The sequence below is a fragment of the Octopus sinensis genome, linkage group LG8 (assembly GCF_006345805.1).
Source record: "Octopus sinensis linkage group LG8, ASM634580v1, whole genome shotgun sequence".
Classification (NCBI taxonomy): Eukaryota; Metazoa; Mollusca; class Cephalopoda; order Octopoda; family Octopodidae; genus Octopus; species Octopus sinensis.
Genome location: NC_043004.1, coordinates 82,747,084 through 82,766,536, shown reverse-complemented (window position 1 = coordinate 82,766,536; position 19,453 = coordinate 82,747,084). Strand labels below are relative to the sequence as shown.

The following is a 19,453-nucleotide window of genomic DNA, read 5'->3' as shown; positions in this document are numbered from 1 at the left end:
GTAATAGAGTCCAGTTGAATTAAACCATAAATTTGTAGAATGGGGTTTATAACCAAATATATACAAAGCAATCTGCATAAAATTTGCAAACATATTGTTTTAAATTCAACTGATTTCAGGTGTGAGATTTTCGTAGCTTTTCTTTTCAAATCATGCATTTTTCCATGAAATTCCAGTAGTTTTAGGAACATTCTTTCTTTTGGATCCTTGATTTTTTGGGTTTTGTTTTTCACAATCCGCCTTCTTCGTTTTAAGTTCTGGTATAATACACCTAGCTCACGTGCCGTTTACTTCTTACTGCGCAGGCTATCGAACTACTAGATTGCTTACACTCGTGCAGAAATAATATAAATATCGAAATATGAATCAATTAGTATATTGATTAAATTCCTTTCAATTCATCCAAATGGTCCTGGTACAAACCTCTGATGAATTTTCAATAGAATCTTTCCGGTTTACTAAAATTTACGTTTATTCAGAGGCCTGAAGATGTTACCGTTTAACAAATATTACTTTCTAATATATGCTTGTCACAATAGGGAAAACTAAATAAATATAGCAAATACAGAATTTATTTACTTCCATTATATATATATATATATATATATATATATATATATATATATATATATATATATATATATATATATATATATTACCAAATTGAAAAATAATGTGATCTTGTAAATGTTTGTTCAGGGAAAGTTAGTTTCTAACTCTTTCCAATAATGAAGCAATATTCATTAATGTATATTGTGACTACTGTTGAATACATACACAAATAATTAAAATGAATGTGTGCGTATACACATACACACACTTACACACATACTTACATGCATGTATGTATATATATATATATATATATATTCTCTTACTCTTTACTCTTTACTCTTTTACCTGTTTCAGTCATTTAACAGCGGCCATGCTGGAGTACCACCTTTAGTGGAGCAAATCGACCCAAGGACTTATTCTTTGTAAGCCTAGTACTTATTCTATCAGTCTCTTTTACGGGGACGTAAACACACCAGCATCGGTCGTCAAGCGATGTTGGGGGGGACTGAGGCACACAAACAAACACATACAGACACACATATATATATATATATATACATACATATACATATATATGACGGCTTCCTTCAGTTTCCGTCTACTAAATCCACTCACAAGGCTTTGGTCTGTCCGAGGCTATAGTAGAGGTTACATGCCCAATCTGCCACGCAGTGGGACTGAACCCAGAACCAGGTGGTTGGTAAGCAAGCTACTTACCACGCAGCCACTCCTGCGCATATATATATATATATATATATATATATATATATATATATTATATATATATATATGCATTCATACTTACTATAAAGTAAAAATGAGGAGTCGAAAGCAACACTAAGTACGGTTAGGCAGCTTTTCAATCGCTAGAAAGTTTTCGATACATATAGATCCTTGTATATACAGGATTTAAAGTTAAGTTTACGTTTCAATTAAATTATTTAACGATTTACTTGTATAAGAAGATCTATATGTATCTCCTCAGGCGATGGCAATCTAAACTTGCTTACTTAGACGCCAACTGAGTATCACCTGAGGATATATATATATATATATATATATATATATAGGTAAATAAAATCTTCGAACAGAGACGGTCGGTAGCGACACCTGCGGGTCTGACTACGCTGCATTGATAAAGGGCAACAACCCTGAAACATGTCTGCAGCTGTCTGACTAGCGGGATGAAGCGGCTGCCCTCCCCTGTTCGAAGGTTTGTAATGGACGCAGGTTGTGTGTCAAATAGCTAGCTAGAGGCGGTGGCCTCTTGGAGCTAATCAGCGACAGCTTTAGTCTTATATTCATAAGACTGCCACATTAGTATGGCGATAATTATTAATTTCCAGTAACGCTGCCGTAATCTCCTTTAGAGAGACTTAGTAATTTTAATATTTCTCTCTCTCTCTCCTCTCTCTCTCTCTCTATATATATATATATATATATATATATATATATATATATAATATATATAATATATATATATATATATATATATATATATATATATATATATATATATATATATATATATATTTATAGAGGTAAATCGTTAAATGATTTTATCTAGACTTCTGTATGCACCGAAACATTTGTAGCGATGAAAAAGCTGTCTAACCGTACTTACACTTACTTTTGTCTCTTTTACTTTTTACTTTTTATTTTCACACACGAGGAATACCTAAGCCTAGCATACCATAAGAATACTACCGGCTATATTGGAATTGTAAGGGTGAACGAACTCTATTTGTACTCTTATACGTTCTAAAAAGACACACCTAACCTATATATACATACATATATATATATGGCTTCTTCACTTTCCATCTACGAAATCAATTCTGAAATCTTTCGTGGTCCTGAGGCTCAACTAGAAGGCATTTGTCTAAGGTGTTACGTAGTGGGAATGAACTTCGAAACATGTGGTTCAGAAGTAAAATTCTTACCATAGAGCCACGCCTGCGCCTATATATGTGTGTGTGTGTGTATGTGTGTGTGTGTGTGTGTGTGTGGTGTGTGTTTGTGTGTGTGTGTGTGTGTGTGTGTGTGTGATTAAGAGTATAGCAAAAGGCCCGATTGAAGGGCAAACCTTCCGAGATCATTTAAAAGATTTAGGGTAACTAAAGATCGCAGCAAGAAATGTGTGATTCTGAGAGGGGAATATGTTGAATAAAAATCATAAATTAAGTGATCTGTCTGTATTTTGTTTTACCTAACCCCGGGAGCTTTTCTTCATAGCCAACACTCACTATACGCTTATGAAGGTGTGTGTATGTGTGTGAGTGTGCGTGTTTCTTTGCGTATCTGATTATAAGTAAGATGTGTGCTATGTGAGTAGCACTATTGTATGTATGGACAAAATTAATCATACATTGTACATTAGTATTAATTTACATCATTTCCATATAATATTCTATCACCCATTAATCGAAAATTCACTTAATTCGTGTATATTTATTGAGTAGAGTCCACACTTAATGGAGTATACTCATAAAACTAATTTTCTCCATATGCTGATGTTTAATATTTGATTATTATTATATTTATATTGTTGTTCTGCTTGTGGTGTTATCTTTATTGTTATTGTTAATAAGGTAGCGAGCTGGCAGAATCGTTAGCAAGCTGGACGAAATGCTTAGCTGTATTTCGCCCATCGTTACGTTCTGAGGTCGAATTCCACCGACGTCGACTTTGCCTTTCAACCTTTCGGGGTGGATAAATTAAATTAAATACCGATGAAACTCTGGGTTCGATGTCATCGACTAATACCTTCCCAACAAATATCAGGCCTTGTGCCTTTAGTAGAAATGGTTATCATCTCTTTTCGTAATAATAATAATAATAATAATAATAATAATAATAATAATAATAATAATAATAATAATAATACAGTTTCCAAATTCTGACACAGAAACAGCAATTTCAGGAAGGGGATTAAATGGATTATATCAACCTCAGTATCCAACTGGTACTTATTTCATTGAGCCTGAAACTTTCAAAACTAAAGTCGATCCTGGCCGAATTTGAACGCAGATCGTAAAGACGGACTAAATACCAATAAGCATTTTCCTTGCTTGCACACGATTCTACCAGCTCACTTTACTATTGTTATTATTATTATTATTATTATTATTATTATTATTATTATTATTATTATTATTATTATTATTATTGTTGTTGTTGTTGTTGTTGTTGTTGTTATTATTATTATTATCATCATTATTATTATTATTCACTAGTTTTATTTTTATAGCGTGCTTTCACTTCACTACCGAGCGCAGCTCTGTGTGCCTTGGCTATGTGTTGGGATTTGTTGTGATGCTCTGAGGGTTACTGTATTGAGAGTATTTTGCGTAGGATGTGTGCAGTGCCTAGTAGTGCAAATTTCTGTATGTTATATGTGTTTGTAAGTCCTGGTGATATTGTTATGTATTTGTATCAAATGCACCTACTATGATACGAATTGTTTCTGTTTTTAGATTCCACATTCGGGTTATCTCGATTTCCAGTTCTTTGTATTTTGAAAGTTACTCCATTTCTTTTAGAGACACGTTGTCAATTGCTGGATTTGATATTATTATTATTATTATTATTATTATTATTATTATTATTATTATTATTATTATTATTATTATTATTATTATTATTTTATTATTATTACTATTATTATTATTATTATCATTATTATTATTATCATTATTATTATTATTATCATTATTATTATTATTATTATTATTATTATTATTATTATTATTATTAATACTACTACTATCATTGTTGTTGTTGTTGTTGGCACCTACAGCGTCTTCAGGCGTTCACAGCCCTCTACCACGATGTCAATGGGATCGGTAGTTGTTCTGCTTTAGAAATTTATAGAGGATTAGTGGCGGGTAAGTACGACGACGTTCTTGAGGAGATACAAATACACACACACACACACACACTAACTAACTAACTAACTAACACACACACATATATATATATAAAGAGAGAGTTAGATAGATAGATAGATAGATGGATAGATAGACAGATAGATAGACTGATAGATGAATAAATAGACAGACAGACAGACAGACAGACAGACAGACAGACAGATAGATAGATAGATAGATAGATAGATAGATAGATAGATAGATAGATAGATAGATAGATAGATAGATAGATAGATAGATAGGTAGATAGTTGGATGGATAATTAGATAGATAGATTGATTGTTTGATTGATTGAATGATTGATTGATTGATAGATTTCTTTATTGGCCACGCAGGGCTAAACACAGAAGGGAGAAAATACAAACTAGAAAAAGAGAAGGGGAAAGAAAAAAGGGTGGCAAGTTCCGATGAAAAAGAATCGTGAAAGTAAAAAAGGGAGTGAAAAAAAGGGGAGGTGAAAAGGAAATAGATAGGTAGGTAGACAGATAGACCGGGCAAGTGAGATTATAGACCATAAGGCGACATGCTTAGGGTCTGATCATATGCTGTAAAGCTAAGCGCTTTATAGACGCGAAACCCAGGCTAACCCCATAGGCTAGCCATATGTATCTTTATCTAAATTTTCTACTGCTCTATAACTTGAGTGAGTTTACGTTTTTAATTTATGATGATCCAGATATATGTGTGTGTGTGTGTGTGTGTGTGTGTGTGTATGTGTGTGTATATGTGTGTGTGTATGTGTGTGTATCTATGTATCTATATATCTTTTTGTATATATATATATATATATATATATATAGTTAATCCAAACATGAAAACACAAAGAGAAAACACAACAACGCGAGGACGTGGAAAAAATATAGTATTATTGGACGCTCAGGAAGGAAGGGAAGAAGGAGGGTTTAACGTTTCGAGCGGAGCTCTTCGTCGGAAACTTAGGAGAAGGAAAGATCCAGAGAAGGGAAGACAGGGGAAAAAAATCGCCAACGGTACACACGCGGTCAATCCAGCATGCCGACAAAGAAGATTCCCTGAGAGAGAAAAACTTTTTATGAAACCCAAATCAAAGGTCGCAAACCGGTTGAAAACACAATTGAATAATAGGGAGATGTTTACTTTAATACAGACAGTCCTAGAAATCTCCTAGAAAGAAAGATCAAACTCTCTCATGAAAAGGAAATAGCATACGGAGGGAAGAGATCTCTGGAATGCATAAAAACGAAACCTAAAGCTTTTACAAAAGAATCAGCCAGAATACAATATAAAATAGGACCACTGTTCGAGGGTAATGTCTCACTAACCGCGAATCGAGACAGAATAACTGAGCACATTTGTTAGGAGTGGACTAGTTGATGATATCAAACACAGTGTTTCACCGGTACTTAATTTATTCACCCCTAAAGGATGAAAGGCAAAGTCAACCTCGGCGGAACTGGACCGCAGATTGTTGCGACGGGCGAAATACCGATAGGCATTTCGTCCAGCTTGCTAACGATTCTGCCAGCGCGCCGCCTTATGAACAATAACAATAATGATGACACAACAAAGGTGTCTTCTACTATCTGTGTGTCTGTGCTTGTCCCCCATCACCCACCCTACCATCGCTTGACAACTGACATTGGTGTGTTTACATCCCCATGAACTAGCGGTTCGGCAAAAGATGTCCGATAGAATAAGTACTAGGCTTACGAAGAATAAATCCTGGGGTCGATTTGGTTGACAAAAGGCGGTGTTATAGCATGACCGCTTTCAAATGACTGAAACAAATAGAAGAAAGAAAATAAAATACTGTAGTCTTCTATAAAGCCATTTCGATCAAATCCCCCCAACGAATTTCTAAGGGTTAAACAATGTAGACAATGTAGACTTCATATAATCAAGATGTCCTTGGCCTGAAGAGTAGCTTGGAGTCTACCCCTCTTTTGGTTAATTTATTACTTCCGAGTTTCAGCTCACTAGGAAGTATATACAGCCTCGATTTTGTCAACTCCATTCCCTAAATTATATACGAGGGGCGTTCAATAAGTAATGCCCCTGACCCACTTCCCATAGCAGTAGAGCAACGAAACTTGGCACAGTTATTAGTCTTTTTCTACATAGGAACCACCAAGAGGTACGCATTTCTCCCATCATTTGATGCAGCTCTGGAGACCGTTTTTGTAGAAGACCTCAGCTTGGTCCTCCAACCACGACGTGACTTCAGAAATCAAGGCTGCATCATCTGGGAAATGCTTCCCTTTCAAAAACAACTTCATGGCTGGAAAGAGGGTGCAAGGTCAGGAGAGTAGGAGGGATGGGGGAGGGGTTCATAGCCGCACGCCTGATCTGGCGACACGCGAGTTGTGGACCGGAGCATTGTCGATGCCTTTGCTGATCTTGCCCCGCTCTTTGATTTTGATAGCTTCTCTTAATTTCCTCAAAAGTGAAGCATAATAGGCTTCTGAATTCACGATGCCAGCGTTTTACAAGGTCATATGATGGGGCATCATCACCATAAGTTACTTTCATTTCACCAAAAGTCTCCCGTGGTGTGCGTCCTTTCAAATACAAAAACCGGATCACTGCTCGACACTCAACAGGCTCCATTTCACACTTGACTCAGTTCAAACACCTGTAAATCAGAAACTACAATTAGTTCAGAGCTGTAATTTGCCACTCAATCTATAGAGATATGAAGAATTGCACATGCAAAATTTCAGCTAGATCAAATAACTGCAAGTGGGTCAGAGGCATTACTTATTGAACGTCCCTCGTATATAGGGAATAAAATTTCCAGCGTCACAGGAATTCAAATAAATTGAATTATTCTCGATTACAAAATATGTCATTTAGAAATAGAAATCCCCATGCAATTCATCAAATCCTAATATACATCACACCATTTCATAGAATTTTATTTTAATACTTACTATATCAGTTCTAAATTTCTCTTCTACTCATGTTTAATGAGGTGCGTTTAATGTTCTCGAGACCCTCAGTCTTTTCCAGAAACATGTCTTAACTGCAACCCCAATCATCAGGACTCTCCATAACTTATTTATAATTCTATAACTATTCCTATATTTTTAAATATTTTATCAGTTACGAATGTAACTAACAAACATGCGGGTGTGCAAATAAATTCGCCGAACCTTGCCATGCAAGCCATAATTTAATTAATTAAACTTTTTAAACTAAAATCAAACGTGACTTATGCCTAGGAACATACATACGAATTAAGAATATGTAGGAATGAAGACTATGATATAATAATGAAAATAATATATAATATAATAATGATAAAATAAACAGCGACAAAGAAATATATATTCGAATAAATACTATAGATAAAAGTGGACGTAAACAAATACGAATGAATGACAAAATACAAAAAGTATAAAAAGTACAGAAAGATATATAACGAAATCTACGCAGAAAAAATTTTTAAATGATAAAATATAATAAACTTAAGTTAAAAAGTAAAAGTTAGAGCGTTATTATAACGTAAAAAATATCGTAAAGATATATTTCTTTACTACCCACAAGGTGCTAAACACAGAGGGGATAAACAAGGACAGACAAACAGATTAAGTCGTCGATTATATCGACCCCAGTGCGTAACTGGTACTTAATTTATCGACCCCGAAAGGATGAAAGGCAAAGTCGACCTCGGCGGAATTTGAACTCAGAACGTAACGGCAGACGAAATACGGCTACGAATTTCGCCCGGCGTGCTAACGTTTCTGCCAGCTCGCCGCCTTTAATATCGTAAAGATATGCATGTTCAATCTACCGCTGGTCATAATTCGAGCTAACTTCAACTTAATACCGCAGGTTCTGCGAAAGTATCTACACTCCCACATACTTGCTGCTTCTTTTAAACTATTACTTAATTAGCCTATTATCTTAATACTAACAATGCTGGAGGAAATAAATAAATTCATTATGGGGGCATTACTTTCTTTTATTTCTTATTATTACCACGCTTTTTTCACACTCACCGCACTACTATACCTCGCCACATCGAATGTTAAGTTAATTTAAACTAATACGTTCATATTAAATAATAGTAGTATTAACATTACGTACGGATTAAATTTATTTCTGAAGTGTTTGATTAATAACGTCCAACCCTAAAATAAAGAAATAAATTTAATTCGCACGTAATGAGTGAGTGAGAAGTGGAGTGAATAAAATGTGGTGAGAATGAGATGTGGAATGAGTGAGAGGTGAAGTGAATGCGAGATGGTGTGAGTGAGAGATGGAGTGAATGAAATGTGGAGTGAGTGAGTCATGGAATGAGTGAGGTGGAAAGAATAAGAGGTGGATTGAGTGAGCGGTGGAGTGTGCGAGAGGTAGAGTGAGTGATAGGTGGAGTGAATGACAGGTAGAGTAAAAGTGAGTGAGAGAGAGGGGGAGAAATGGAAGTAGAGAAGAGAGTAAGAAGGAGAGAAAGATACAATATTAATACACTATAAGCTCAAAGGTATCACGTGGTCAGTAGAAGGGAGAGGCAAAAAACGAGAGAAAAATACGGCGAGAGAAAAAGAGAGCAAGAAGTGTTAACAATAAGCTGTAAGATGGGGAAGGAAAGATAAAGGGAAAGTGATATGTTTAGGATTCAATATTTAGTAGAGGGTGATGTTCTTGTGGTGAGGTTAAAGAAAGGCAGATAGAGAGAGATGGAGGGGGAGACAGTTATATTGACAGAAAGAGATAGGCACATAGCCTTTGCATTTTCAGAGTAGAGATGCATGGACGGCAAGAAAAATTAGATATAGACAAAGAGCTGAAATGAAATGAGCTTTGTTACTGAAAACTATAGTGATGATGATGATGATGATTATGGTGGTGGTGGTGGTGGTGGTGGTAGTTTTGGTGACGGTGATGGTGGTAGTGTTGTGTTGATTGTGAAAAGAATTTTTTTATTTAATTAAATGTCTAATATTTTTCTTCTATCAGTTCGTTCACACGTTACGCTTCAGTTTGTTACAGATGAGGAGCGGGGGTGAGTGAGAGAGAGAAAGAGGGAATGTGAGAGTCTGCGCGAGAGCAGACAGGCAGCCGAAGCATTTTGCTGTCACTCATCTGGGGAGTGGAAATCAGAGATAATGAGAAAGAGAGTAATGTTAACGAAATGAAAAGGGGAATTACACGGTTAAAATGTTTATTGAAGAGTTGGAGGAAAAGAGTACTCAACAGTGGAAAATTTTAAAATTATATATTTTTGTAACTTCGAAGTGAAATCAATTAAAACAATGAAAATATAAATGCAAATCGAGCTTTCTTAAATAGCTTATCTTAATGTTCTTCGTTTTGTCGAAGTTCCACTAGTTGTATAAATAACAAAACCTCTTGTGACAACAAAACAATTGCGGTTTTCTTATACAGGAATACTTCCGTTCTCTGTAGTAGGGACAGGTTTTAAGAAAGTTAAAATGAGAGAGATGGAGGGGGAGACAGTTATATTGACAGAAAGAGATAGGCACATAACCTTTGCATTTTCAGAGTAGAGATGCATGGACGGCAAGAAAAATTAGATATAGACAAAGAGCTGAAATGAAATGAGTTGTCAATTTCGAACACACCAGTTCTAGCCCGATAACAGCCCAATTTCCAGTTTCTATCTTGGGTTTCTTGCAGTCTTCCATTCGGTAAAATTGAGCCTGAACAAGATAGGTTTCTGTAAAATGAGCCTGCGAAATTTTAAGTCGCATAGAACCGAATCAAGTTGCTTCAAATATTAATATAAGTCCTTCTAAATGTGTGTGTGTGTGTGTATTTGAGTGTGTGTGTGCGTTGGCACGTCTGTGTATGCATGTGTGTGTTTGTGTGTGTGTGTGTGTGTGTGTGTGTGTGTGTGTGTTTGTTTGTGTGAGTGTGGGAGTGCGAATGCATGTACATAGATCAAATACGTAATCGTATATATATAAATCTTATAACACTTACCGATGTGTTTAAACGAATTCCACACCAAATCGTTACAATCAAATACATTATGTTATTGGCTGTCATCAGTAATACGTAAATAAATTTGTACAGGTCAGTTTCCAAATAATTATTTATTATACCATAAGTTGCAATACAGCTGCTTATTATGCTACCAAGTACAATAAATCCAGTTGTTATTTGCGCTGACTCATTGATAAACCTCATCATTCTGGTTAGGGTATCGTGCGTGTTGCATATTTCTGTAATCTCTCTGTGTTTCTTCAAAAAAATAGGCTTACCTGACTGCTGTTCCTTAACAAATCGGTGAGCCTCCTTCGCCACTTTGTTAAACTCATAAATAAGTGTAATACTGATTATAAGGCTTATATAGAGTTCTAATAAGACGTTCGCCAGTGAGATGCAATCGGATAAGATTTCTATTGCAAAAACTGGAACGTAATAATATGTATTATTTGTTGGTACAGGGAATGTTATAAACATAAGAAAATCGTTGCTGCAGAGCGGAAAAATCAGTTCCAAGCATATTAAGAAAATGAGAGGCCCGAATAAATATACATATAATGCAGTACGTGAATATATTAGATTAGTGTTATAATATTTTTTATCTTCTTCTTCAGTTTCAAGATGGGCGAAATTTTCAATTAGTTTCGTGTCGTTAGAATCTCTGATGAATTTCACCAAACAGCAAAAAGATAAATAACACTTGAAAAATATTATGTAAGCATACATAAATATGTCGCCTGTGGTAGTATTCGGCAGTTGTATTAAAGCCACAAGATATCGAATCGGGTTCATAATCAAATACACGAGGTACAGCAAGTAAAATGCAGACAGGCAAATTGCTTTAAACTCGAGTGCTTTCAGCATTGATTTATTCATGATATATTTCCGAATATTCCGAATATTTCGATATAACTCCAACATTTTAAAGAATTGTGTTTGATTTGCTTTCATGCTTAGTCTAATTTCTTTGTGTTGATAGACGTTTGCTTTCACACGGATGAACACTTTGTCCAGGACCACACGATGTGTAAATGTGTTTTTAATTCCCCACTGTTTCTACTTGGAAATTTCTGCTTGTAATTGACTCCACCAGGGAAATATAATCAACATCCGATAGCAAAATAAAATATTTATCATTTAGACAGTATTACAGTTCTATAGTTACGGCTCTTTATAAAATATATCTGGTATTAGGTTGTAACACTATTAAAACCATTTCGAGAGGAAGAACTGCGATGACGTATTGGTCTTAATTCATTATATCTATACGAACAATAATTAATTTTCTCGTCTTATATATTATGTACGTTGACGAAATAGGAATAATAATTATAATACTAATAATGATGATAATAATAATGAGGATAATAATAATAATAATAATAATAATAATAATAATAATAATAATAATAATAATAATAATAATAATAATAATAATAATAGCAATTGTAGATAATGTTGATTGGGTGCCCTTGTTTTGAACATTTTATTGTCATGTAAACATAATACGTGTCAGCACTTACTAAGATAATCAATACCAATTTGTAAATGAAAATCAAATACATTTTCGTATTTACATTTGATACATAAACAGTTATGCATCTGTACGAGCACAAGTACACATACACATAGAACTATATGTGTATGTACGCCTATACAGGTATACATAGCCATTTCTCTCTCTCTCTCTCATGATATATACATATATATATATATATATATGTATATATGTGTATATATATATATATATATATATATATATATATATATATATATATATATACATATATACATACATATATATATATATATATATACATATACATATATACATATATATATGTATATATGTAAATGTATATATATATATACACATATATATATATCTTTATACTTGTGAGTGCATGTATAAAAGCAAGTGTTTACTGTGTGGGTGTGTACTCATCATGAACGATAATTAAGAAATCAAAATTATAGATCTCTTTATTGACAATAATTATAGGTGTCGTTAATTAACAACCAGCCTAGGCATGTTTCTTTATTAATGAAACCTGCTAATAATAAAACTGGCAATAAAATGCAGGCGGTTGAGCAGATGGATCCTTAGAACTTACAGAACGATTGAAAAAAAAATCTTTGATTGCTCTTTGGGGTGCATTCGTCCCCAGTCGTTTGACAACTTCGACGAACTATGGTCCACACAAAATGAAGCTAATGAAACTACACAAAGAATATTATATAAATGCTTGTCATTAGTATCCTTCGACCAATCTATGGTTGGTCTGAACACCATTGACAGCCCTTTTCCACACTATATGGTCCTGCATTGCTGTGTTCAGATCTCTAATATGCAGCACTGAGTCCCAAGATAACTTATCTAGAAATGTCAGTTTTCCGGAGAAAGTCCTTTGCAAAAGGCCTTTTGGGGGTCTACTATGTGTGAAGCTACGTATTTGAAGTCGTCAATGATTTTGATTGATATATTATTGAGCGATTTATGTTCCGTTAATTTGGAAGAGGTCGTGGTACACTCTATCTTACTTCCGTTGCAATATAGGCCGACCTGCTTTGCTGTTTTCTCTAGTGCATGTAGCAAATATTTTGCATCTTTAAAACAATGGGATATCAAGGCAAGATCGTCACCAATGTCAAAATCAGTTAAATAGTGTGCACAATGCCGCCTGCTCTGGCGGGGTTTTAAATGGAGTCCTTTTCCTCCATACCGTCTTTGGAACTGAGCAGAACATAGTCGAGAATAATGATTGACAAGAAAGGTGAGAGTGTGTCAACCTGCGGTACACCTGCTTCAACATCAAAGGAATCAGTCTCTCCATCAGGAGATATAACTGTTGCAGTGGTGTTTGTATACAGCGCTCTGATAGCATCAACAATCCTGGGGGAATACCATAGAGTGCAAATATTTTAAGTATAAGATCTCTGCTGATGGAATCAAATGCCTACTGAAAGTCGACAAAACCGATTATGACGCTCTTGTTAAACTTTTTCATTTCTTCTTCTATGTGTCGGATGGAGAAGATTTGAGCAGTTGTTGACCGACCCGTTCTAAATCCATTCTGATTCTTACGAAGAAGTGGATCGAGCATAGGTGCAATGCTATTAATCAGAAGTTTGTTATAAACTTTTGCTGTAATCGGGATCAGAGTAATGCCTCTGTAATTTACAGCACTTGTTATATCACCTTTTTTTGGGGGGGGGGGGACAGGGACAATTCCCCGCTCCAACCAAGGTGATGGAGGTCAATGATGTGCATATGTGTCATTGCAGAAACCAAGGAAGGTTTCATGAAATATTAGATCCCTCCACAGTAATATTGGTATGTTATCGAGTTCTGGAGACTTATTGTTAGCAAAAGTACTGAGAGCTACTTTGAGCTCATCCAACGTGGAAAGCTTCGTGTTCATGTCTAATACATTCGATATTTGGCATAGAGGAAGTGGACGACCGCTAGTTGGTGGTGGTTCTCCAAAAAGTTTCTGAAAGTGGTCAAACCAGTTGGCGAAGCATCTTTGAAGTTATTTTTATCAGGCCTCACTTCATCTCAAATTTCGATGTTTGTAGATGCTTCCTTGCTTCTCACACACGGACATCTGCATGAATTGAACTGAGCGTTATTCTTACCTTCTTTAGTAGTTTTCAAAGGTCAATTTCTTATGTGGGCTGCTATGAGCTTATCATATTGTGTTTCAATGTTGTCAGTGTACTCTGAGAGCATTTCAAAACGGTTTTTAAAATATATTGCAAATGAGTGTCCTAAGACTTTATCTGATGATACTTTGGACCAGACTATCTACTTCATGGGGTTTGGGACTGGTGGTTTTGATGATCTGAGCCAATAAATGCGAAGGAGGAGTATTTCTGTGGATTTCGGGCACTATTCTTCCACTTGTTTCTTACAAGTATGTAGTCTATTTGTGCATAAGTTTCAGATGGGTGCTGAAATGCCCACAACCGTTTTGGGTGTTTCATGAACGTTTTTGGAACTCTGAGAAAAATCTGATTTTGGAACTCGTGAAGAAAATCATTCCATTTTATCCTGTTGTGGTCAGTCTGCTTGCTATAGGTGAAGAGCGAATCATCCCTCCATATTTGGCCATTAAAATCACCTGCTATAACAAGGAGGTTGTGGGAAGGGACACGTTCCTTTACTCCCTTCCTCATCACATGTGCAAATTTCTCATCACGTGGGCAGTAACGCGCAATTAATGTGGATAGAGGATTAATACTCAGCTCGGCAACAATTTCTATGTACTTCTACGTGTATTTTATTCTCTTATCTCTATTTTATCTTCGTCTTTCTATCTATCGGCAGTCAGATATTTTCTCAACAGAGAGCAAGTTCTCTGTGGCTCTTGGAGACAGGAGTATACCAGCACCGCCTATAGTGGAGCCCAGGGAGTTTTAATAGCAGAGGTCGTAATAAGTTGGTATCTATCAAGATTGGTATACTTCAAATCTGCATCAGGGTGATGATTCTTGTGTTCTTGGGTGTTCAGTATATCAAATTTGTTCTTCTTGTTTTGATAAAGTTCGTAAATTAAAAGTGCTGCAGGCAACAGGTCTTTTGCACTTTATAAGTTTGTTGGTTTATCCTGCATCTACATCTACCTCTTCACAGCTACCACGCTCTAAGAGTTTAGAAGTAGCTGGTCATACATCACATGGAAAAAAGATGAGAATTTAGAACTGAAGAAGCAGGTGCTCGAACCCTGGCGCTGCAACTGGACGCTATGGCAATTCTTTCTGTAGCTGATACTGAAGCGGATCGCCTCTCCTACATCCAGATATTTTTTACATACGAGACACCATCTCAAGGGAGATTACCATCCAAGGCTTATATGACTCATGTGTCAATTTCTCAACAGTTTATACAAACACATATATATTAGTATTTTGTGAATTTAACAATGCTTTTGGGCGGCCCGATGCTAAAGACGTACGCAATTTCCTAACATACCACACAGTTGGACTGAAACCGGAATCACGTGGTTGTTAAGCTAGTTTCTTATCATTTGGCCATGCCCCAGATTCGTAGCTATTCAGAACTCATATCAGACGTAAAATATTCTAGGGAACCATTACCGTATGATAAAATCAAAAGAAAAATCCCTAACAACGCGAAAGACCATATACTAAATGTCACAATAAATAGCTGTGCATATCATACACAAAAATCAATTCTACATTAACGAATGAGATTGTTACTCATAATTCAGGAAGAAGGAATTTGTTGTCCAAATAAATCTGTTTAAATGCTGGGGGCAATGACAAGGAGGAAGAAATCTGAGAATAAATTTTAAAATCCTTTCTACTGGAAGGACATGGCTTCAAAAACTAAATAGTGAAATAAATCTCTCTATATATAAAGCTGAAGTTGTCTGTGTATGGCAGGGTTGGTAGACTTCAACTAACACTATCTCCTCCGAGACCCTGTGGTGCAAGTTGACCAAAATTAAAAGTATGATAGAAGAAGGCTTGCTCTTCTTTCTGTAGAAGAAAAAAATCAAATCGGACCATGTTAACACCAAAAATTATTTACATCAAAAGGTACTCTTTTTTTCTATGAAAAACCCTATTTTCTACGATTATTTGACTGCTGTGCCGCCATTTTTCGGTGTATTTCAACCAGAAAAATATTCACTTAAAGAGAATAACAAAATGCATGATGCAATTGTTTTTACTTTTCAAAAGTTCCAATTCTAAAGGGTCGAAACAAACCCGAGCAACGCCGGGCGATACTGCTAGTCGAATATAAATTTGATACGTAACTTCCAATCTCCATTAAAATCGTGAATAATAGAATGACTACCAAGGAGTATTAAAAGGTGTTTCTGTATCAATAGTATTTTCTATTTTTCATTTCACATCTTGTCACAAGACCAGCGGCTTAGATGCTATGAGTGGATCACGTCGATCTGAGAGTTCAAGATGAGACTTACTTTATTGGCAGGTGTTGTTAGAAGTGAAATCTCAGACGTTGCAAGACCCTGTGACCCATCTTGCCCAATAAGAGCCCACTTTCGAGTTGCCATCTTGGTCTCCCTCTGTTCCATCATTCTGTAAAACCAAAGCCAAAATAAGCTAGATTTCTGCAGATGAGTCTGCGAAAGTTTAAAGTCGCATAGAGACGAATCAGACTGTTGGAAATAATAAAGTAAATATGTCACCTGGTAAATCTATGCATGTGCGTGTGTCTGTGTGTGAGTATGCCTATCTTTGAATATTTGTGTGCGTGAGTGAATGTATGTACATTGAACAACCAGCTACTCGTATTGTGTTTGTGTGTCTGTGTGCTTCTTTGTGTGTGAGTATCTGCGTGTGAATGAATATACAAAACATCAACTAGGTTATCATATAGAAAACTTATAACACTTACCGATCTGTTTAAACGAATTCCAAGCCAAATCATTCCCAACAAAATGAGCAGCATAACGTTTACATTGAATAATACATAAACATACGTATATAGGTTAGTTGTGAAGGAATAATTTATCATTCCATAAGTTGCAAGGCAGCAGCTTATTATACTATAGAGTACGATAAATCCGGATGTCATCTGCAGAGATTCGTTGACTAGTCTCAGTACTGAGCTTAGAGTATCGTGTGTGTTACATATTTCTGTAATCTTTTTGTGTTTCTTGAAAACACCTGTATTGTCGGATTGCTGTTCCGTTACGCACCTTTGAGCCTCCTTCGCCACTTTGTTAAATTCATAAATAGCTGCAATACTGATTATAAAGTCTATATAGAGGTCTAATAACACAATCACCAGAGAGATGCCATTGAATATAGTCTGTATTATTAAAACTAGTATATGATATTTATTGTATGTTGGAAGAGGAAATATTAAAAATGTCAGAAAATCGTTGCTGCAGAGCGGAAAAATGATGTCTACACAGACATCGAGAAAGAGAGGGGTGAATATAAATACAAAGAAAGTTGTATGTGAATATACTGAATTAGTGTTATAATATTTTCTATCTTCCTCGTCAGTTTCAAGTTCGGCAAAATTTTCAAAGAGTTGATTGTCGTCAGAATCCTTTAACATTTTCGCGAAAAAGAAAAGAGATAAGTAACACCTGTAAATTAATATGTAAAAATACACAAGCATTCCACCTGTGGTAGTATTCTGCAGTTGTATTATATCCACAAGATGTCGAATCGGGTTCACAATCAAATACACGAGGTACAGCAAGTAAAATGCAGACAAGCAAATTGCTTTAAACTCGAGTGCTTTCAGCATTGATTTATTCATAAAATATTTCCGAATATTCCGAATATTTCGATATAATTCCAACATTTTTAAGAACTGCGTTTGATTTTCTTTCATGCTTATTCAAATTCCCTCGTCTTGAGAGACGTTTCCTTTGAAATAGATGAACACGGCGATAGGGATTAGATGAGGTATAAAGTGTTCTTTACGTTTACCACTACTCCTGAAATCGTTCTGATACTGTTGTATAAATTAATCTACCAGAAAAACCATAAACACTATTCGATTGCAAAATAAAATATGTACCAACGGACCACATTCATTCAGAGATTACTATAGGCCTATTAATACAGCGATGATTTGCTAGCGTTAATGGGTTACATTTCATACTATCGATAATTTATTTCCAAGTCTTATATATTATGCATTGTTAAGAAATAGAATAGAAATGATTATACTAATTGTTAATGACGTGGATCGGGTGTCTCTGTTTTGAACATTTTATTGCCATGTAAATATCAGGAGTCCGGCCCAGTGGTTATTAAGTTAATCAATGCCAATTTGTATATAATAATCAGATACATTTTCGTAATTACATTTTATGCATAAGCGGTTTTACACAAGCAGTTATACATATAAACAAGCTGAAGTACATATACAAGTATATGTGAATGTATGAATATGTATATATGTAAGTATATGCTGCAAAGTGCTTTTAGCCACTGTTCTACCTCTCTTTTGACAACGTTTTCTGCTCTTACAGATATTGCTATATTACGAAGTCATTCATAGAATGATTCTATCTGGCACTGAACGACCCTAAAAGTAGAGGTGCAATGGCCCAGTGGATAGGGCAGCAGACTCGCGGTCATAGGATCGTGGTTTCGATTCCCAAACCAGGTGTTGTGAGTGTTTATTGAGCAAAAACACCTAAAACTTCGCGTCGCTACAGCAGGAGGTGGTGGCAACCCCTAATGTATTTTCACCACAAAATTCTCTCACTCTTTCTCACTGTTTCTGCTACACCTGTATTTCAAAGGTCCAGCCTTGTCACACTCTGTGACACGTTGAATCTCCTTGAGAACTACGTTAAGTGTAGACGTGTCTGTGGAGTATCTCAGCCACTGGCACGTTAATTTCACGTGCATGATGTTATGTTGATTGAATCTACTGGAACCTCGTCGTCGTAACCGACGGAGCATCACGAAGACGAGCCCCAGTCGTACAGTGTTATTATCCTCAAAGTGTTCCATAGTTATAATGTCCACTGAGAATCACAGTCTAATAACTATATCAGCACAGACGTGACTAGCAACACCGTCTCCACCTTAATTTGATCTTCTAACGACCGTTTACTAATCTATTTTTTAATGGCTGGATAATACCACATTTACCGGAGGGTGTACAGTTTCACTATACAGCAGGGTATATATATATATATATATATATATATATATATATATATTGCCATGATAGATCGTTACCCACTACACATTTTTTCTCTCCTTGTTTTTACTGTGTCCCTTTCTGTAGAAGAGCGTAGGCTCGAAATGTAAAAGAGTTTTTTCTATTCCTGAGCGTTATACTAATACATCTGTTTGTTTTGTACACCACCTGTCTTCGTCTTTTGTTTTTTTCGTAAACTCTCCCTGTATATATATATATGTGAACATATAACATAACAAACTGAGGAAAAGAAATCCATCGAAGGGGTGTGTTAAACATCCAGCTCTCTGGTATGTCAGCTAGATCCCATATAAATATTTATATAATTCAATTACAAAGATAAATGAAATATAGAGAT

The 19,453-nt window shown here is 35.5% G+C and overlaps 1 protein-coding gene across 2 annotated transcripts in view; it reads right to left on the bottom strand.

Moving 5' to 3' along the window:
* The window catches only part of LOC118764608, a 40,115-nt gene extending 22,225 nt beyond the window's left edge, over positions 1–17,890 (bottom strand). Inside the window, exon 1 of one of the 2 annotated variants that reach the window (XM_036505528.1) lies at positions 16,813–17,890. In XM_036505528.1, coding sequence (XP_036361421.1) covers positions 16,813–17,766 — 954 coding nt within the window. In that variant the 5' untranslated portion in view covers positions 17,767–17,890. Of the gene's footprint in view, positions 1–10,412; positions 10,819–16,812 lie in introns of those variants that run through there. The other variant, XM_036505529.1, reaches the window with a different exon arrangement.
* Between the last annotated feature and the right edge of the window lie 1,563 nt (positions 17,891–19,453).